The sequence below is a fragment of the Somniosus microcephalus genome, chromosome 4, assembly GCF_052327205.1.
Source record: "Somniosus microcephalus isolate GS21.2 chromosome 4, FLI_Smic_1.0, whole genome shotgun sequence".
NCBI classification, from domain to species: Eukaryota; Metazoa; Chordata; class Chondrichthyes; order Squaliformes; family Somniosidae; genus Somniosus; species Somniosus microcephalus.
Genome location: NC_140990.1, coordinates 320444085 through 320465751, shown reverse-complemented (window position 1 = coordinate 320465751; position 21667 = coordinate 320444085). Strand labels below are relative to the sequence as shown.

General features: G+C 51.2%; 1 protein-coding gene across 1 annotated transcript in view; it reads right to left on the bottom strand.

Annotated features, from left to right (window-relative positions):
- Positions 1 to 18824, bottom strand: part of cyp27c1 (cytochrome P450, family 27, subfamily C, polypeptide 1) — a 52371-nt gene extending 33547 nt beyond the window's left edge. Inside the window, exons 1-3 of the mRNA XM_085986814.1 lie at positions 18403 to 18824; positions 11109 to 11299; positions 2179 to 2378 (exon numbers count right to left, since the gene is read on the bottom strand). Coding sequence (XP_085842940.1) covers positions 2179 to 2378; positions 11109 to 11299; positions 18403 to 18696 — 685 coding nt within the window. The 5' untranslated portion in view covers positions 18697 to 18824. The remainder of the gene's footprint in view (positions 1 to 2178; positions 2379 to 11108; positions 11300 to 18402) is intronic.
- Positions 18825 to 21667: the final 2843 nt, after the last annotated feature.

The following is a 21667-nucleotide window of genomic DNA, read 5'->3' as shown; positions in this document are numbered from 1 at the left end:
GTGGAGAGGTTTAGGGAGGGAATCCCAGAGCTTTGGGCCTAGACAGCTGAAGGCACGGCCGCCAATGGTGGAGCGATGAAAATCGGGGATGCGCAAGAGGCCAGAATTGGAGGAGCGCAGAGATCTCGGAGGGTTGTGGGGCTGGAGGAGATTACAGAGATAGGGAGGGGCGAGGCTATGGAGGGATTTGAAATCAAGGATGAGAATTTTAAAATCAAAGCATTGCTTAACCAGGAGCCAATGTAGAGCGAGCACAGGGGCGATGGGTGAACGGGACTCGCTGCGAGTTGGGACATGGGCAGCAGAGTTTTGGATGAGCTCAAGTTTATGGAGGGTAGAACGTGGGAGGCCAGCCAGGAGTGCGTTGGAATAGTCAAGTCTAGAGGTAACAAAGGCATGGATGAGGGTTTCAACAGTGGATGAGCTGAGGCAGTGGCGGAGTCAGGCGACGTTACGGAGGTGGAAATAGGCGGTCTTAGTGATGGCGTGGATATGTCAAACATCAGCCATTAAGGAGCAGAAAAAGGCTATTCTTCTTTCGAGAACATGCTTTAGGTGAACATGGTTAGAATCATAGAATGGTTACAGCACAGAAGGAGGCCATTCGGCCCGCCGACTCTCTGCAAGAGCACTTCAGCTGGTCCCACTCTCCCTTTCTCCGTAGCTATGCAATTTCACCCCCCCCCTTCAGGTACTTATCCAATTCCCTTTTGAAAGCCACGATTGAATCTGCCTCCACCACCCTTTCAGGCAGTGCATTTCAGATCCTAATAACTCACTGCGTAAAAAAGTCTTTCCTCACGTCGCCTTTGGTTCTTTTGCTAATCACCTTAAATCTGTGTCCTCTGGTTCTCGACCCTTCCGCCAATAGGAACAGTTTCTCTCTATCTACTCTGTCTAGATCCCTCATGATTTTGAACACATCTATCAAATCTCCTCTCAGCCTTCTTTGCTCAAAGGAGAACAACCCTAGATTCTCCAGTCTATCCACGTAACGGAAGTCTCTAATTCCTGGAACTATTCTAGTAAATCTTTTCTGCACCCTCTCGAAGGCCTTCACATCCTTCCTAAAGTGCGGTGCCCAGAATTAGACACAATACTCCCATTGAGGCCGAACCAGTGTTTTATAAAAGGTTCATCATAACTTCCTTGCTTTTGTATTCTATGCCTCTATTCATGAAGCCGAGGATCCTGTATGCTTTTTTAACCGCTTTCTCAACCTGCCCTGCCACCTTCAATGATTTGTGCACATATACCCCCAGGTCTCTCTGTTCATGCACCCCCTTTAGAATTATACCCTTTAGTTTATATTTCCTCTCCTCGTTCTTCCTACCAAAATGCATCACTTCGCACTTTTCGGTGTTAAACTTCATCTGCCGCGTGTCCACCCATTCCACCAGTCTGTCTATGTCCTCTTGCAGTCTATCACTATCCTCCTCACTGTTCACTATACTTCCAAGTTTTGTGTAATCTGCAGATTTTGAAATTATGCCCTGTACACCCATGTCCAAGTCATTAACATATATCAAGAAAAGCAGTGGTCCTAGTACCGACCCCTGGGGAACACCACTGTCTACCTTCCTCCAGTCCGAAAAACAACCGTTCACCACTACTCTCTGTTTCCTGTCACTTAGCCAATTTTGTATCCATGCTGCCACTGTCTCTTTTATTCCATGGGCTTCAATTTTGTTGGCAAGCCTATTATGTGGCACTTTATCAAATGCCTTTTGGAAGTCCATGTACACTACGTCAACCCTCTGTGTTACCTCATCAAAAAACTCAATCAATTTAGTTAAACATGATTTGCCTTTAACAAACCCGTGCTGGCTTTCCTTAATTAATCCACACTTGAAAGGGACTGTCCCGGTCCGCACTCAACATCCATGTGGACACAAGCATCACACGATAGCATTCAGATCAGGGATTGAACGATGGCTGATATTTATCCTCCTTTTCCCAGGGACACTTTGATCAATTGCAGCCCCACCCCACCCCCCACAAACGCCCCCCCGCGCTGAGATCAGCTGTTACAGAACAGACCAAAGATCGAAGCTGGAATTTCCCAGTCTGGATGGTTTCAGGTCCATGCCAGACAACGAGTGGCTCAAGCGAGCCATCCATCGGATGGGAAGACCTTGGGTTAAAAGCACCCGGTGGGGTCCGGATGAAGGATCTCACCTTCCATTGCAAACTTGAAGAACAAGCTGCTCACATCGGTTATCTTCTCCGAGGTGCCTTCCTGCACCTTTATGTACTTCATCCTTTTGATTAGGTCGGCAATGACATCAGTCACTCCTTCCGAAAACATGGCCACGTCCTTGGGCTTCATGATCCGCTGCTTCAGAACGCTCCTCATTTTGAACCACTCCTCGCCCTCTCTGAAATTAACAGCAGTACCGTCAGCCAGTGAAACGAGAATTTTAGGAGCGGAAAATGCGTCCAACAAAACGTGTCCCTTTATGATGCATCAACCCACCACCGCCGCCACCACCACGGGGACATCCAACTGTCTCTTGCAGTGTTTAATACGGTTTGATTCAATGACCTTCTTCGGTAACGTATTCGACACCTCGATCACCCCGTGCGCGAGAAGGTTTGCTCTGACTTCCCTCTGAGCTTTTAAACTCATGTCCGCTGGTGTTGGAAATCAGCACAAAAAAGGGAGAAGGGTTTCTTGGCCATGAATGGGCAAAAATCTGGACATGGTCACAAAAAGGACTTGGTAGTATTACTTTATGTTAAGCAACGTGGAGCAGAATGTTAGGTCACTTGCTAATATTATGATTTCAATTTACCTTCAGCAGCTGGTGGCAAGTCCCTTGATGTCTCAGTGGGTAACTGTACTGCCCAGGTGATCCTGAGCCAGAGAGACCAGGACAGTCCTAGATTAAAGCCTTCTCCTCCTCTTCCTCGGGGGCAATGACAAGGTTAATGAGATTGACCTCAATGCCATAGACTATAGAAGGAGAATGTCAAACCGTTACCTACCTCTGATCAGTCTCCAGTGACTTATGCTGGAAAGTAGATGTCTAATGAGGAAAAGGAAAAGACTTGCACTTATATAGCACCTTCCACCACCTCATAAGAACACAAGAAATAGGAGCAGGAGTGGGCCATTTGGCCCCTCGAGCTTGCTCCGCCATTCAATAAGATCATGGCTGATCTTCTACCTCAACTCCGCCTTCCCACACTATCCCCATATCCCTTGATTCCCTTAATATCCAAAAATCTATCGATCTCTGTCTTGAATATACTCAACGACTGAGCCTCCACAGCCCTCTGGGGTAGAGAATTCCAAAGATTCACCACCCTCTGTGTGAAGAAATTTCTCCTCATCTCAGTCCTAAATGGTCGACCCCTTATTCTGAGACTGTGACCCCTGGTTCTAGACTCTCCAGCCAGGGGAAACATCCTCCCTGCAGCTACCCTGTCAAGCCCTGTGTGGTAAACCACTGTAGTTCACTGTGTTCACTGTTGTTGTTGTTGTTGTTGTCATTCACTCTTGTTTCACTGTTGTGCCTGACTATGCCTCAGCTGACTCCGCCCCTGGGCTACCGAGTATAAGAGCGGCCGCATGGCAGCTCCTGGCATTCGGTCGTCCACTAGAGGCATAGTCCTGATCTGTCTGAAGTGCAATTCAGTAGTTAATAAAAGCCTGTCGTTCTGAACTCTGCCCAGCCTTTTATTAGAATTGATAGCGCATCAATTTTATTAACTACTGAAAAAAAAAAACGATGCTGCAGATTCTTAAGATCAAGTGCCTGGAACTCGACCCGCAAGAACCGGACTCGACTGCTAAGTTCTCGCACTGGCTGCACTGTTTTGAGTCCTTTCTGACTGCATCCGGCGAGACCGTCGCCGCCGATGCCGACAAGCTCAGGGTGCTGAACTCTAAAGTAAACCACCGAGCTTTTGCCCTTATCCGGGACGCTACGAGCTACCAGGGGGCTATCGACATCTTGAAGGAGCAATACGCACGCCCGGTCAACTATGTTTACGCAAGACATCTCCTGGGGTCTCGCAAACAACAGCCCGGGGAACCCACAGAAGCATACATACGGGCGCTGAAGGAACTCGGCCGAGCCTGCGAATGCAAGCAACAGCCACGGAACATACGGAGGAGCTCATCCGGGACGCCCTCGTGGCGGGCCTCAGGTCCACTCACACACGGCAGCGACTGCTGGAAAGTAGCGAGCTCGACCTGAAGAAGGCGATTTCACTCACCCTCTCGTTGGACGTAGCCCACCGGAACATGGAGGCCTACTCCCCGGACCGCGCGGCCGCCTCATGGATGCCGCAGCCGCCGCCACCTTGGGATGTGGCGCCGCCACGGGCCCTGGCCTCAACTGCTGCAGCGATGTCCCGCCCGAGCCAGAAATGTTATTTCTGTGGCCAAACCAAACACCCCAGGGCGCGCTGCCCGGCGAAAAACGCGGTCTGCTCTGCCTGCGGTAAGAAGGGACACTACGCTGGCGTCTGCAGAAGTCAGAAGACCCCTACCTCCAGCAGCGCCGCGTGCGATTCGTGGGAGCGGCCATCTTGCCTCCCTCCAGCCTCGTGGGGATCGGGATTGTCATGGGCGCCGCCATTTTGTCCTTCCTCTCCGACGCCGCCATCTTGTCCGCCATTCTGCCAACGGGCCCCCGACTCACCCACCACCGCCTCACCGGGGTTCTACAGCGACGCTACCGACTCCACAGCGGCCTCCATCATGCTGGATCAATCCAGACCCCACCAGCTAGCCAGGTCCACGATGGACATCCAGGTAAATGGCCGCGCCACAACTTGCCTTTTTGATTCCGGGAGCACGGAGAGCTTCATACACCCTGATACAGTACGGCGCTATTCCCTCTCGGTCCGGCCAACGCGCCATCGGATCTCCATGGCCTCGAAATCCCACTCAGCAGACGTCGGCGGCTACTGCGTAGTGACCCTCTCGGTGAAGGGCTCCGTATATAAAAATGTAAAGCTATTCGTCCTGCCACATCTCTGCGCTGCCGTTCTACTGGGGTTGGACTTTCATTGTCACTTTAAGAGTGTCACCTTGACATACGGTGGACCTCTTCCCCCGCTCACTGTCTGCAACCAGCAGTTTTTAAATTGCCCGCCGCGCCCCACCTGTAGTCTCTCCACCCTCAAAATCACACCCCCCCCCCCGTTCGCCAACCTCACCCGCGACTGCAAGCCTATCGCCACAAAGAGCAGGCGATACAGCACCGGGGACAGATCCTTCTTAAGATCTGAGGTGACGCGGCTCCTGAAAGAGGGGATTATTGAGGATAGTACCAGCCCCTGGCGAGCCCAGGTGGTAGTCATTAAGACTGGCAACAAGCAGCGCCTAGTCATCGACTACAGCCAGACTATCAACAAGTACACCCAGTTGGACGCATACCCCCTCCCCCGCATAGCCGACATGGTTAATAAGATAGCGCAATACCGCGTTTTCTCGACCATTGACCTCAAGGCAGCATACCACCAAATCCCTATCCGCCCTGAGGACCGCCAGTACACAGCTTTCGAGGCAAACGGCCGCCTTTTTCACTTCCTCAGGGTTCCTTTTGGCGTCACCAACGGTGTCTCCGTCTTCCAGAGGGAGATGGACCGGATGGTCGACGAGAATGCGTTACAGGCCACGTTTCCCTACCTGGACAACGTGACCATCTGCGGCCATGACCTGCAGGACCATGACGCCAATCTTGATAAGTTCCTCCGCACGGCCAAACTCCTAAACCTCACGTACAACAAGGAAAAGTGCATATTCCGCACAGCCCGCCTCGCTATCCTTGGTTGCGTGGTGAAACACGGAGTCATCAGTCCTGACCCTGACCGGATGCGCCCGTTGATGGAACTTCCCCTGCCCCACTGTCTCAAGGCCCTCAAAAGGTGCCTGGGCTTCTTTTCCTATTACGCCCAGTGGGTCCCTCATTATGCGGACAAAGCCCGTCCACTTATCAAGTCCACTTCCTTCCCCCTGACGGCGGAGGCCCGCTTAGCCTTTCACCGTATAAAAGATGACATTGCCAAGGCCACCATGCACTCGGTAGACGAGTCCATCCCCTTCCAGGTGGAGAGCGATGCATCCGACTTTGCCCTGGCCGCTACCCTTAACCAGGCGGGAAGACCCGTGGCCTTCTTTTCACGAACCCTCCAGGGCTCCGAACTCAGACACTCCTCTGTGGAAAAAGAGGCCCAGGCCATTGTGGAGGCGGTGCGCCACTGGCGGCACTACCTGGCTGGAAAACGATTTACCCTGCTTACTGACCAGCGTTCAGTTGCTTTCATGTTCAACAACAAGCAGAGGGGTAAAATCAAAAATGACAAGATTTTGAGGTGGAGAATCGAACTTTCGACCTACAATTACGACATCTTGTACCGGCCAGGGAAACTCAACGAACCCTCAGACGCTCTATCGCGAGGCACATGCGCCACCGCGCAGATCGATAGACTACGGGCTCCACAACGACCTCTGCCACCCGGGGGTCACCAGGTTCTTCCATTTCATTAAGGGCCGCAACCTGCCTTACTCCATCGAGGAGGTCAGGACCATGACCAGGAGCTGCCCAGTCTGTGCAGAGTGCAAGCCGCGCTTCTATAGGCCTGACAGAGCAAACCTGATCAAGGCCACCCGCCCTTTTGAGCGCCTGAGTATCGACTTTAAAGGGCCCCGCCCCTCGTCTGACCGCAATGTGTACTTCCTCAACATAGTTGATGAGTACTCCCGTTTCCCTTTTGCCATCCCCTGCCCAGACATGACCACCGTTACGGTCATTAAATGCCTGCACAACCTCTTTGCTCTGTTCGGTTTTCCCAGCTATATTCATAGCGACCGGGGCTCGTCCTTCATGAGCGACGAACTCCGTCAGTACCTGCTCATGAGAGGTATTGCCTCAAGCCGGACCACCAGCTACAACCCCCGGGGGAACGGACAGGTTGAAAGAGAGAACGCGACGGTCTGGAAGGCGGCCCTCCTAGCCTTAAAATCTAGGGGCCTTCCGACCTCCCGTTGGCAGGATGTCCTACCCGATGCGCTCCACTCCATCCGGTCACTGCTGTGTACAGCCACCAACGCAACCCCCCATGAGCGAATGTTTGTTTTTCCCTGGAGGTCCACATCCGGTAACTCACTACCACACTGGCTGACATCCCCAGGGCCCGTCCTGCTGAGGAAGCATGTAAGGTCCCACAAAACGGCTCCCCTGGTAGAGAAGGTTCACCTCCTCCATGCCAACCCCCAGTACGCCTACGTGGCATACCCGGACGGGCGGGAGGATACAGTCTCCATTAGAGATCTGGCACCCTCGGGGTCCACTGACCCGCCACCATTGCCCCCCACCACGACCCCCTCCGACACGGCCCAAAATTCAGTAGACCCAATTCTCACCCCTGTCCATTCCACCCCAGTAGACGGCATGCCGCGCCCCCAGGACCAGCTGGAGTCCACTCGCCCACCCAACACCAAAGGGGACGATACGCCGGTGCTGGACCCCGCTCAAGACGCGTCGTGGGAAGCTGTACCATCGCAACCGTCGCCACGAAGATCTCGACGGCAAACGAGGCCGCCCGACAGACTCGCCTACTCAAACTTTTGATACACTTCACCCCGCCGGACTTAATTTTAAACGAGGGGTGAATGTGGTAAACCACTGTAGTTCACTGTTGTTGTTGTTGTTGTTGTCGTTCACTCTTGTTTCACTGTTGTGCCTGACTATGCCTCAGCTGACTCCGCCCCTGGGCTACCGAGTATAAGAGCGGCCGCATGGCAGCTCCTGGCATTCGGTCGTCCACTAGAGGCATAGTCCTGATCTGTCTGAAGTGCAATTCAGTAGTTAATAAAAGCCTGTCGTTCTGAACTCTGCCCAGCCTTTTATTAGAATTGATAGCGCATCACCCTGTAAGAATTTTGTATGTTTCAATGAGATCACCTCTCATTCTTCTAAACTCTCAGGACACCTCAGGATGTCCCACAGCGCGTTACAGCCAATGAAGGGATTTTGAAATGAAGTCACTGCTGTAATGTAGGAAACGCAGCAGCCAATTTGTGCACAACAAGCTCTCACAATCAGTAATGAGATACATAACCAGATAATCTGTTTTGAGTGATGTTCACGGAGGGATAAATATTGGCCAGGACACCAAGAAATCTCTCCTGCTCTACTCTTAATCAACAGCTGCTGTCATTGAGACAGTTCTGCAGATGGTCTAAAGGGACCATTGCTTTAAAAAGATTTTGGTACAGGACGAATTGGGTTGATAACTTGCGGGGGGTGGTGGGGGCGGGGGAAAGGAGGCTGGAAAAGGTTTAATTTTGCAGCCAGTTCTCACAGCTTAATTGTTTTGAGACCTGAATTACCGTCGTCACTCTTCTCTGGACCTCCTGCAATGTGCTAATTGGCTGCTGCGTTTCCTACATTGCAACAGTGCCGACACTTCAAAAGTACTTCACTGGCTGTAAAGTGCTTTGGGACGTCCAGAAAGGCACAATGGGCTGGATATTCCGATCCCTACGGGTGTGTACGCGCTGTGTACTCACCCGTAGGGACATCAGAAATGCTGGTTTTAGGCATGCACTGTGCATGTGCTGGAAACTGGCATTTCCGATCTGTCAAGAAAGCTCTTGACAGATCCTCTGGCTGCCCGGAAGCAGGGCCTCTGCGGGTGGATGGTTCCACTTTTTGGAGATCCTCCGCCTGCAGAAAACACTTACAATTCTTGCGCCTGGTAAAAGCAGGTGTAAGGCTTGCTTTTACCAGGATAAGAGTTGAAAAAAGTAAAAAAAAAAAAAATTCCACTGATTTATCATTTAAAAACTTTAAAAAAGGTAAATTTATTTTTAGCCCCGTAAAAAACTTTAATTATTTTTTTCAAAAGTTTAAAGTTTAAAATAGTTAACGTGATTTTTTAAAATTTATTTGAAGTTTTACTATGTTTTGGGGGTGATCTCCATTCATATATTTGACAGGTCTTCCTGTGTGCTGAGCCCCCTCCTCTACTCCCTCTTCACCCACGACTGTGTGGCTGTTCATGGTTCCAACACCATCATCAAGTTTGCGGATGACACCACGGTAGTAGGCCAGATCACCAACAACGATGAGTCAGCCTACAGGGAGGAGGTCCAGCATCTCGTGAAGTGGTGCGCCGATAACAACCTGGCCCTGAACATCAAGAAAACCAAAGAAATCATTGTGGACTTCAGGAAGTCTAAAGGCGGAAGTCACACCCCCATCCACATCAATGGGGCTGTGGTGGAAAGGGTGGACAGCTTTAAGTTCCTCGGAGTCCACATCACGGAAGACCTCTCCTGGTCCCTCAATACCTCCTCTCTGGTGAAGAAGGCCCAGCAGCGCCTATATTTCCTAAGGAGGCTGAAGGGATGTAACCTGTCACCCCTGATCTTCTCTAACTTTTACTGCTGCACAATAGAGAGCATCCTGACAAACTGTATCACAGTATGGTATGGCAGCTGTAGCTACTATGACCGGAAAGCCCTGCAGCGGGTAGTCAAAACTGCCCAACGCATTACTGGCACCCGGCTACCGACCATAGAGCACATATACCAGAAACGCTGTTTACGGAGGTCACGGTCCATCATCAAAGACCCTACCCACCCCAGCCACAGTCTGTTCGCCCTCCTGCCATCTGGGAGACGCTACAGATGCATTCGCACCCATACGACCAGATTTAGGAACAGCTTCTTTCCCAGGGCTGTCATCCTACTGAACTCCACAAATAAACTCTAAAGCCTGCACATCTGCCAATGCACTTTATTATGGTTATGTTTATGTTAATGTATTACAAGCCAAATGTATGTTGAATGTTTAAATGTCTTAATCTAAATGTACACTCTCGGGAGCCGCAAGCCTACATTTCGTTGTACTGCACTTGTGCACTAACAATGACAATAAAAGTTGATTTGATTTGATTTTGATTAGAACTAGGGGACACAGTGTAAAAGTTAGAGCCAGGCCTTTCAGAAGCAAAGTTAGGAAACACTTCTACACACAAAGGGTGGCAGAAGTGTAAAACTCTCTTCTGCAAACAGCAGTTGATGTGGGGTCAATTGTATTACTGTTAACCAAAGGTATTAAGGGATATGGGGCAAAGGTGGGTATAAGGAGTCAGGTCACAGATCAGCCATGATCTCACTGAATGGCGGAACAAGCTCGAAGGGCTAAATGGACGCCTCCTGTTCCGATGACGAGACACTACAATTGCCTCGAATGTCTTTTGAGGTTTGCGCTTGGTGAGGGGCGTAGGGGGGTGGTGAAAAGAGATGGTTCCCTCTTCAAATTCCTAACTAGTGACCCCGCTTGGAAAGCATCCATACATTGAGTGATGGGCGGGTCTGGGCTTCCTGTGATGCTTCCTCTCCCCATGGTCGAATAACCTGCCTAAACTAAGACCAGGCTCACACTCGATGAATGCTCACCACAAAACCGCTGGTGCCAGTGCCCTCAGGAGAGGCAAAACAGACAGACTTGCGTATAAAAAAAAACGGTCAGTCACAAACACTGCATTACTTCACTGTTGTTCGCTTTTGACGTATGAGGAGAGATTGGGTCGATTGGGTTTATACTCGCTGGAGTTTAGAAGAATGAGAGGGGATCTCATTGAAACTTATAAAATTCTAACAGGACTAGACAGACTAGATGCAGGAAAGATGTTCCTGATGGTCGGGGAGTCCAGAACCAGGGGTCACTGTCTAAGGATAAGGGGTAAGCCATTTAGGACAGAGAGGAGGAGGAGGAATTTCTTCACCCAGAGAGTGGTGAACCTGTGGACTTCTCTACCACAGAAGGCAGTAGAGGCCAATTCAGTAAATATATTCAAGAAGGGGTTGGATATATTTCTTAAGGCTAAAGGGATCAAGGGATATGGAGAGAAGGGTACTGAATTTGGATGATCAGCCATGATCTCATTGAATGGCAGAGCAGGCTCGAGGGGCCGAATGGCCTACTCCAGCTCCTATCTTCTATGTTTCTATGTTTGAACCATCTTCCCTTAATTGCTTAAATTGAAAGCCTATCATAAACCCCACCCCCCATCAAGTCTGGTTCCGCTGCGTACTCCGAACGCAGCCACCACTTGGCGCCCACCCAGGTTCAACTTACGCAGATATCAGTCCCGTAGCCCTTCCTCGTAATTGTCTGTACTCCTGCCATGACTCCATGTTGGCCCTCTGAGGGGCCTTGCCCTCTGCCCTCAACACCTGGGCCACCATGTCCCGGTCAGCAATGGAGACAACAAACTGCGGTCCGAAGCGAGATTTAAATATCTTGCCGTATTGCTGCGTGTGCTGGAGCTACAATTAGAAAAAAAAGAGACATTCCTCGGAAGGTTAGTAAGAAACTTCACCAGTCACATGCGGCCCTCGTCTCCGTAAACTTGAGCTCATCCAAAAACTCTGCTGCCCATATCCTAACTCACGCCTGTAAAGTCCGCGCCTCAATAATACACGGACTTCGGGAGAACAGTTTAACAGGTACTTTACTGAACAAGAGGCAGCTTGAAACTGAAACTACAGAAGCCTGCTAGGGCCTTTTATACAGGGGTGGTCACTGCCGGTACTGCAGTCTAAGACCAGTTATTCCCTTAAAGGGACATACACAACAACGCCAAGTCTTGTTCACCGCCTCACCTCCTTTGCTTGCTGACCAGCAACACCTCGATTTTAAAATTCTCATCCTGGCTTTCAAATTGCTCCGTGACCTCGCCCCTCCCTCTCTCTCTCTCTCTAACCTCCTCCAGCCTTACAACCCTCCGAGATATCCGCGCTCATCCAATTCTGGCCCCTTGCACATCCCCAATTTGAATCGCTCCACCATTGGCGGCCGTGCCTTCAGCCGCCGAGGTCCTAAGCTCTGGAATTCCCTCCCTAAGCCTCACTACCTCACTCCTCCTTTAAGACACTCCATAAAATCGACCTCTGACCAAACTTTGTCACCTGTCCCAATATCTCCATGTGGCTCGCTGTCAAGTTTTGTTTGAGAACGCTCCTGTGAAGCGCTTTCGGACATTTTTATGAACTTAAAGGCGCTATATAAATGCAAGCCGTTGCTGTAGTCTACTGATGACCATAGCGCACTGGTTCTGGGCCAGGGTGAGCTGAAGAGTCATGAGGCGCTCGTTTATACTGCTAGGGGAGTCTCTGAGATGCCCAACTAGCTAATTTTTTATGGCGAAGCCTACCCATTGGAGGCGGCGTTCTTCTTCTGGAAAGGCAAACCTAAAGAAGGTGTAGCCACCGCCTTGCTCCTTGAGCTGGCCTTCCCCTGCCCGCCGGGTCTCACTTAGGGCGGCGATGTCAATGTCGAAACGTCTGAGCTCCTAGGCAATGATAGCAGTACAGCGTTCCGGTCTGTCACTGTTGGGTTGTCCATGAGGGTCCTGACGTTCCAGGTCCCGAACTTCATTTTAAAGGGGTGGAAGATGCCTGTGCGTGAATTATTTTAGCGTGAGGTGGCCGTTGCACACCAGCTACCACACGGGCTTGACAGAGCGAGGTCTTGGTCCAATGGCAAGGGGATCCAAGACGATTGGAGACCAGGCTCTGCTACAACGACCTAGCATGCACACACACAAACATACTGCTACTGTCCTCCTCCCTCCTTCCCGCAGGTCCTCTCTTCCTGGGTTTCGTAGGATGCATTGTGGTCCTCCGGACCTTGCTGTTGGCCCGTGCTGCACCTTCTCTGGACCCCAGTCCTGCTGCTGGTCCACGCTGCACCACTCCTGGGCCTTGACCTCACTGTGGGCTCGTCCTTGCTCCTGGGTCCCGGCCTCGGACATGAATGTTGTTGTCTTTCACAGCATGGTTTGAAGACCAGGACCTCAAACCCAGCACTACGCTCATGGTCTACAGAGCAGCAGTGATACCCGCCCTGCTGTATGCCTCAGAGACATGGACCATGTACAGCAGGCCCCTCAAAGTACTGGAGAGGTACCACCAACGCTGCCTCCGCAAGATCCTGCAAATCCATTGGCAGGATAGGCGCACCAACGTCAGTGTTCTTGCTCAGGCCAACATCCCCAGCATCGAAGCTTTGACCACGTTCAATCAGCTCTGATGGACGGGTCACATTGTCCGCAAGCCCGATTCGAGACTTCCAAAACAAGCGCTCTACTCGGAGCTCCGGTATGGCAAGAGGAAACGCTTCAAGGACACCCTTAAAAAGTGCAACATCCCCATCGGGACCTGGGAATCCCTGGCCCAAGACCGCACAAAGTGGAGGAGAAGCATCTGGGAAGGCGCCGAACACCTCGAGTCTCTTCGCCGGGAGCAAGCGGAAGCCAAGCGCAGGCAGCGCAAGGAGCGCACGTCAACCCAAGCCCCTTCAACCATCGTCTGCCCCACCTGTGACAGAGACTGTAGGTCCCGCATTGGACTCAGCAGTCACCTGAGAACTCATTTTTAATGTGGAAGCAAGTCATCCTCGGTTCCGAGGGACTGCCTAAGGAGAAGGGCCCCGGCCTCGGACATGAATGATGTTGTCTCTCACAGGATCAAATTAGCACAGATATTCTCGTGATCCCTGGCCCCGAACTCCACTCACGATCCACTAGATCACTGGTCTAGTGGAGAAACGTAGTCTTGACGGCAGAGGAGGTCTGGGAATTTGGGAGCTAAGTTTAAGTGAAGAGCCAGTGCTCACTGAGAACAAAGAACAGGCATGATCGGGGGATGGGCAGTGAGCTCAGGTAACTTTAACCTTGCAGCTTGAGCTTGCAGTTAGGGATAAAATGCACCCACTATTAGAGCCAGGGGAACTTAAACAGCAGAAGAGAGGAGACTGGGGGGGAAAAGAGCAAAGCATGGCAACGGATGGCCAAGGATGGCAAAAGAGCTCCCTAGGGAGCTGCCAGCACAGGAGCCATCTTTAACACCAGAGTTGGAACGGATACAGACCTCTGGGGAGGTGTGATCGGCAGAGAGGGGGTAGGGAAAGCCAACTCCAACAGTACCCTCCACCTGTCGAAATGCTTAGAACATGGCCTTGTCATAACCAACACCTTGTTCCGTCAGAGAGACAAGTACAAGGCTTCACGGCAGCACCCTCGCTCCAAGCACTGGCACCTGTTGGACTACATTATCGTCCGAGCGAGGGGCCGCAAGGATGTCCGCATCACCCGTGCCATGACAGGAGCTGACGACTGCTGGACAGACCACCGCCTAATCCGCCCTGTCACCTCCATCAATGTAGCCCCAAAACAGCGGCGGCAACAGAAACAATGCCACAGGAAAATCAACGCTGGAGCACTCAAAGACCCCGCTAAGAAGGCCCTATTCAGCCTGCGCCTCACAAACAACCTGACGACTCCCAGTGATTCAGAGACACAGAGTGCCCACAGTGCCTGGTCTGCATTCAAGGCCTCCATAATCAGCACCTGTGAAGAGACGCTCGGTCACGCAACCAGGAAACACCAAGACTGGTTCGACGAGAATGACCAGGAGATCCAGGAGCTGTTAAGCCGCAAGCGCAAAGCATTCCTGATCTGGGAACAGCAGCAGAACTCGAGAGCAAGAAAGCAGCTCTACAGACGCCTGAAGGCCGAGGTCCAACAAAAAACTTGCGACCTAAAGAACAGATGGTGGGTGGAGAAAGCGCAGGAGATCCAGCAGCTAGCCGACAACCACGATGTGTGTGGATTCTTTAGCGCAGTCATGACCACGTATGTCCCAAGCACCCAAGGCCCTACCCCACTGCGGGCCAAGAACGGAGAGGTACTCATCAAGGACAGAGAGGCAGTCAGTGCTCGCTGGAAGGAGCACTTCGAAGATCTCCTTAACCATGGCTCTGTCTTCAACGCGAATGTCCGCAACTCCATCCCACAGCATGCTACCCGCCACCATCTCAGCACAACCCCAGCCTGGCATGAGGTTGAAAAGGCCATCCAACAACTGAAGAACAACAAGGTCTCAGGAGCAGATGGAACCCCCGTCAAGGCACTAAAGCATGGCGGAGAAGCACTACTGGCACGAATTCATGAACTCATTTCTCTTATCTGGAAGGAGGCGAGCATGCCAGCGGATCTCAGAGGTGCCGTAATTGTGACCATCTTCAAGAAAGGTAACAAGTCCGATTGCGGTAATTACAGAGGAGTTTCCCTGCTGTCTGCCACAGGGAAAGTCATCGCAAGAATCCTCCTCAATCGCCTTCTCCCAGTGGCTGAAGAGCTCCTCCCAGAGTCGCAATGCAGATTCCGCCCACTAAGGGGCACAATGGACATGATCTTCACCGCATGTCAATTACAAGAGAAATGCAGGGAACAGCACCAACGGCTGTACATGGCCGTCTTTGATCTCGCAAAGGCCTTCAACACCATCAACCGTGAGCGATTATGGAGTGTCCTCCTCAAATTCGGCTGCCCTCAAAAGTTTGTCACCATCCTCCGCCTGCTTCATGACGACATGCAAGCCGTGATCCTGACCAACGGTTCCACCACAGACCCAATTCACGTACGAACCGGGGTCAAGCAAGGCTGTGTCATCGCACCAACGCTCTTCTTGATCTTCCTTGCTGCAATGCTCCATCTCACCCTCGGTAAGCTCCGTGCTGGAGTGGAGCTAATTTACAGAACAAATGGGAAAGTGTTCAACCTCCGTTGCTTCCAGTCCAGATCCAAGGTCGTCCCATCCACTGTCGTCGAATTACAGTATACAGACGACTCTTGCGTCTGCGCTCACTCGAAGGCTGAACTCCAAACCATCGTCAACACCTTCACCGAAGCGTACGAGAGCATGGGCCTTACATTAAACATCTGTAAGACAAAGGTCCTCTACCAACCTGCCCCCGCCACACAGTACCCGCCCCTCCAAAAATCCACGACAAGGCCTTGGATAATGTGGACCACTTTCCATACCTTGGGAGCCTACTATCAACAAGGGCAGACGTCGATGATGAAGTCCAACACCGCCTTCAGTGTGCCAGTGCAGCCTTCGGTCGCCTGAGGAAGAGAGTGTTTGAAGACCAGGACCTCAAACCTTGTACTAAGCTCATGGTCTACAGAGCAGCAGTGATAAACGCCCTGCTGTATGCCTCAGAGACATGGACCATGTACAGCAGGCACCTCAAAGCACTGGAGAGGTACCACCAACGCTGCCTCCGCAAGATCCTGCAAATCCATTGGCAGGATAGGTGCACCAACGTCAGTGTTCTTGCTCAGGCCAACATCCCCAGCATCGAAGCTTTGACCACGCTCGATCAGCTCCGATGGGCGGGTCACACTGTCCGCATGCCCGATACGAGACTCCCAAAACAAGCGCTCTATTCGGAGCTCCAGCACGGCAAGAGAGCCCCAGGTGGGCAGAGGAAATGCTTCAAGGACACCCTCAAAGCCACCTTGAAAAAGTGTAATATTCCCACCGACACCTGGGAATCCCTGGCCCAAGACCACACAAAGTGGAGGAGAAGCATCCGGGAAGGCGCCGAACACCTCGAGTCTCTTCGCTGGGAGCAAGCGGAAGCCAAGCGCAGGCAGCGCAAGGAGTGCACGTCAACCCAAGCACCGTCTGCCCCACCTGTGACTGAGACTGTAGGTCCCGCATTGGACTCATCAGTCACCTGAGAACTCATTTTTAGTGTGGAAGCAAGTCATCCTCGGTTCCGAGGGACTGCCTAAGAAGAAGATATTTCCTATTACGTTGGCTGTGTAAATTGTGTGCACCTTTGGTTTCCCGGTCTTATGCACTTGGGGACCGGGTCAAAGTAAAATCACTGAATATCCTCAAGACTGACACCAAGGAAGACTCTAACAAGCAAAGTGGGAATTGGTCGTGTAAGCACCCAGCTAAAGGCCAACATAAAAGCAGTTTAACTCTCTCTCTCTATTTTCATTCTCTGCTCCCACAGCCAATCAACAATTTGTGCCTTTAACGTGTTTAACTGTCCCAAGGCACTGCACAGGGATCGTTATCAAACTGACACCGAACCAAAGAAGGAGACATTAGGACAGGTGACCAAAAACTTGGTTAAAGAGATAGGTTTTAAGGAGCGTCTTAAAAAAAAAAGGAGGCGCGGAGATGTTTAGGGAGGGAATTCCAGGGCTTAGGGACCCAGGCAGCTGAAGGCACGGCCGCCAATGGTGAGGGCAGTGGAAATTGGGGGATGCGCAAGAGGTCAGAATTGGAGGAGCGCAGAGATCTCGGAGGGTTGTGGGGTTGGAAGAGGTTACAGAGATAGGGAGGTGGGGGGCGAGGCCATGGAGGGATTTGAACAGGAGGGTGAGAATTTGGAAAAATGGAGGTGCCGTGGAGCGACAGCCAATGTGGGTCAGCGAGCACAGGGGACTTGGCGAGAGTTATATGAGTTTTGGATGTTCTTCAGTTTAAGTAGGGTAGAAGATGGGAGGGCCTGCTAGGAGAACAAGGCTTCAATACTCTGAAATAACAACAGAAAATGCTGGAAAAACTCAGCAGGCCAGGCAACATCCGTGGAGAGAAAATAGAGTCAACGTTTCGGGTCAAACCCTTTGTCAAGACTCAGGGTTTTGACCTGAAACGTTGACTCTATTTTCTCTCCACGGATGTTGCCTGGCCTGCTGAGTTTTTCCAGCATTTTCTGTTGTTATTTCGGATTTCCAGCATCTGCAGTATTTTGCTATCCTCTGAACTGCGATGGGTTTGTAGATTGGGGATTTCGCTCCAACGACCTGCGTGGCTTTGAAAGTAATCCAGATGAGAAGAAAGAGACTGTTCATTTCTCACTGAGGTTATAGAATCCAGGAAGCGAGCTGCCGCCAGATGATATTTAGTTCACTCGTCTCAGAGGGAGAGCACTGTGTGAAAGAGGATGCCTTGGGCAACATCTTATGAAAGGGAATGGTGTCGACGAATCAAAGAGAGAGAAGTGTTGAAAAACTGTCTAACGCCTCCCCCCCTCTGTGTAAGGAGAGAAACTGAGAAGGGAAGGAGGGGAGGGGAGGGGAAAAGAGTTGCAAAGCCGTGCGAAACAACTAGTGATGGATTTCAGCAAATTGTGAGCTGTTGAAATGAATAACTTCACACCATCAGGAAAATAACAATCTCACGTTCAGCAAATCTCAAGGGCGCTGCTTCCAAAAAAAGTGAATAAAAAAAAAAGTTCCTTGACCTCTTCCTTAAGGGATCGAAAGTAGCAAGGGGTCCCCATTCGCCCCACCCCAGTCCAAAACAGCGGCTTGTGGTCAAAAGGAGCTAAACAGGCGTCTCTGGCGAAGTCTCTTTGCAGTCAGAGAGACAATGCCTAACTTTCTGCCGTCAGTTTTACTTTAACTTTTCCACCAACAAAAATGAATGAAATACCAAGCATTAATTTAAAAAATATATATATGCAATCCTTAAAACTGCAAGAGGTGCCTGCAAATACATTCGACACATCTTTGCCTTTGGGCAGTGAGCTTCACCACCCGCCCCCCCCCTTTACATACTTGAATGTCGTGTATTCTGCTGAATCCGTCTCGCCAAAAAAACTCCACCAGGTTACTCAAGGTGCCGGGTCCGGGCATTTCCGACAAGCTTTTCGCCCGCTGGGGTTTAGCTCCGGCCGGCGACGAATCTCCCACAAGGATCTCAGCAGCGCCCACATCTTTTGCCCCCTTCCACTGCGCCGCCTGGCTGGCTGAAGTGAGTCTTGAACTTTGGGGGAATCTGGCCGAGAGTGGAGCACGGGAGATAAATCCCTTCCCTCTGCTTCTGTTCAGCAAGATACCGAAGTGAGACATCGCTTCCCCGCCTTGTCTTCCTTCTCGCCTTGTTCCTCCTCCTCCTCGCTCTCACTCTCACTCAATGCTACAAATCTCTCTTTATCTAATAATAAGAACAAGCTCCCACATTCACTTCGTCAAATTTCTTCAGCTTCCAACTATTTCAGGATCAAGTTTCAGAAACACGCCTAGCTCCTCCCAGCTCTTTAAAGACACACTGCCCACCCACAATTTTTTTAACAACTTTTTTTTGGTCCTTTGCCTCTTTATTTTTGCCTGCCCGCACCCCCCCCCCCCCAAAACGGTCTTCACTCCTTTGCAAACCCACCGGTTCCCCTTCCTCCAGTACTTTGTCCCATTGGCTGTTCCTCACGTGCCAAGCAGTGAATGCTGGCAGGGTGATTGGGCAAAGGGGGGGTCGCAGCCGAGCCCGATCGATCCTACTCTCGCCCAACAGCCCTGCACGCACACTTCTAGCCGAACCTGCTAAAGAGCAACCAGGAGAAGGACCCAGGGCTGATCTTCACCCCACTCCCTGGCCCAGGGGTGGCTGAGGCCACTTTTTCCGACAGAGCCTTGGCCGGACTCCATCTGGAGTACTGTGTTCAGTTTTGAGCAATGAACATCAGGAAAGATGTATTGGCCTTGGATTCGCCAGAATGATACTAGGGCATAAAGGGTTAAAAAAAATTATGAGGCCAGGTTGCATAAATTTGGCTTGTGTCCCCTTGAGTTGAGAAGGTGCAGAGGGTGATCTAATCAAGGTCTTTAAAATGATGAAGGAATTTGATTCTCGTCCTTGTTTTCACATCCCTCCATGGCCTCGCCCATCCCTATCTCTGTAATCTCCTCCAGTCCTAAAAGTCTGCTCCAACTCTGGCCTCCTGAGCTGAATTCCAGAATTTTTTTAAATATTCATTCCTGGGATGTGGGTGTCGCTGGCAAAGCCAGCATTTATTGCCCATCCCTAATCACCCGTGAGAAGGTGGTGGTGAGCCACCTTCTTGAACCGCTGCAGTCCGTGTGGTGAAGGGACTCCCACAGTGCTGTTAGGGAGGGAGTTCCAGGATTTTGACCCAGCGACGATGAAGGATCGGTGATATACTTTCAAGTTAGGATGGTGTGTGACTTGGAGGGGAACTTGGAGGTGATGGTGTTCCCATGCGCCTGCTGCCCTTGTCCTTCTAGGTGGTAGAGGTCACGGGTTTGGGAAGTGCTGCTGAAGAAGTCTTGGTGAGTTGCTGCAGTGCATCTTGTAGATGGTACACACTGCAGCAACGGTACGCCGGTGGTGGAGGGAGTGAATGTTTAAGGTGGTGGATGGAGGTGCCAATCAGCAGGCTGCTTTGTCCTGGATGGTGTCGAGCTTCTTGAGTGTTGTTGGAGCTGCACTCATCCAGGTAAGTGGAGAGTATTTCATCACACTCCTGACTTGTGCCTTGTAGATGGTGGAAAGGCTTTGGGGAGTCAGGAGGTGAGACACTCGCCGCAGAATACCCAGCCTCTGACCTGCTGTTGTTGCCACAGTATTTATGTGGCTGGTCCAGTTAAGTTTCTGGTCAATGGTGACCCCCCAGGATGTTGATGGTGGGAGATTTGGCAATGATAATGCTGTGGAATGTCAAGGGGCAGTGATTAGACTCTCGCTTGTTGGAGATAGTCATTGCCTGGCACTTGTGTGGTGCAAATGTTACTTGCCACTTATCAGCCCAAGCCTGAACGTCGTCCAGGTCTTGTTGCATGTGGACATGGACTGAAGAGTTGTGAATGGCACGGAACACTGTGCAGTCATCAGCGAGCATCCCCATTTCTGACCTTATGTTGGAGGGAAGGTCATTGATGAAGCTGGTTGGGCCTAGAACACTGCCCTGAGGAACTCCTGCAGCTGTGATGATTGACCTCCAACCACCACAACCATCTTCCTTCGTGCTAGGTATGACTCCAGCCAGTGGAACTTTTTCCCCTGATTCCCATTGACTTCAGTTTTACTTGGGCTCCTTGATGCCAGACTCGGTCAAATGCTGCCTTGATGTTGAGGGCAGTCACTCTCACCACACCTCTGGAATTCAGCTCCTTTGTCCATGTTTGGACCAAGGCTGTAATGAGGTCAAAACCTGAGTTGTCTTGGAGGAACCCAAACTGGACATCACTGGGCAGGTTATTGGTGAGTAAGTGCCGCTTGATAGCGCTGTCGATGACACCTTCCATCACTTTGCTGATGATTGAGAGTAGACTGATGGGGCGGCAATTGGCCGGATTGGATTTGTCCTGCTTTTTCAGGACAGTTTTCCACATTGTCGGATAGATGCCAGTGTTGTAGCTGTACTGGAACAGCTTGGCTAGAGGCGTGACTAGTTCTGGATTACAAGTCTTCAGCACGACAGCCGGGATGTTGCCGGGGCCCATAGCCTTTGCTGTATCCAGTGTGCTCAGCCGTTTCTTGATATCATCTGGAGTGAATCGAATTGGCTGAAGACTGGCTTCTGTGATGGTGGGGACCTCAGGAGGAGGCCAATATGGATCCATCCACTCGGCACTTCTGGCTGAAGATGGTTGCAAACGCTTCAGCCTTGTCTTTTGCACTCACATGCTGGGCTCTACCATCATTGAGGATGGGGATATTCATGGAGCTTCCTCCTCCCGTTAGTTGTTTAATGGTCCACCACCATTCACAACTGGATGTGGCAGGACTGCAGAGCTTTGATCTGATCCGTTGATTGTGGGATCTCTTAGCCCTGTCTATAGCATGCTGCTACCACTTTTTAGCATGCGTGTAGTCCTGTGTTGGAGCTTCGGCACCTCATTTTTAGGTACGCCTGGTGCTGCTCCTGGCATGCTCTTCTACACTCCTTATTGAACCAGTGTTGGTCCCCTTGCTTGATGGCAATGGTAGAGTGAGGGATATGCCAGGCCATGAGGTTACAGATTGTGGTGGAATACAATTCTGCTGCTGCTGATGGCCCACAGTGCCTCATGGATGCCCAGTTTT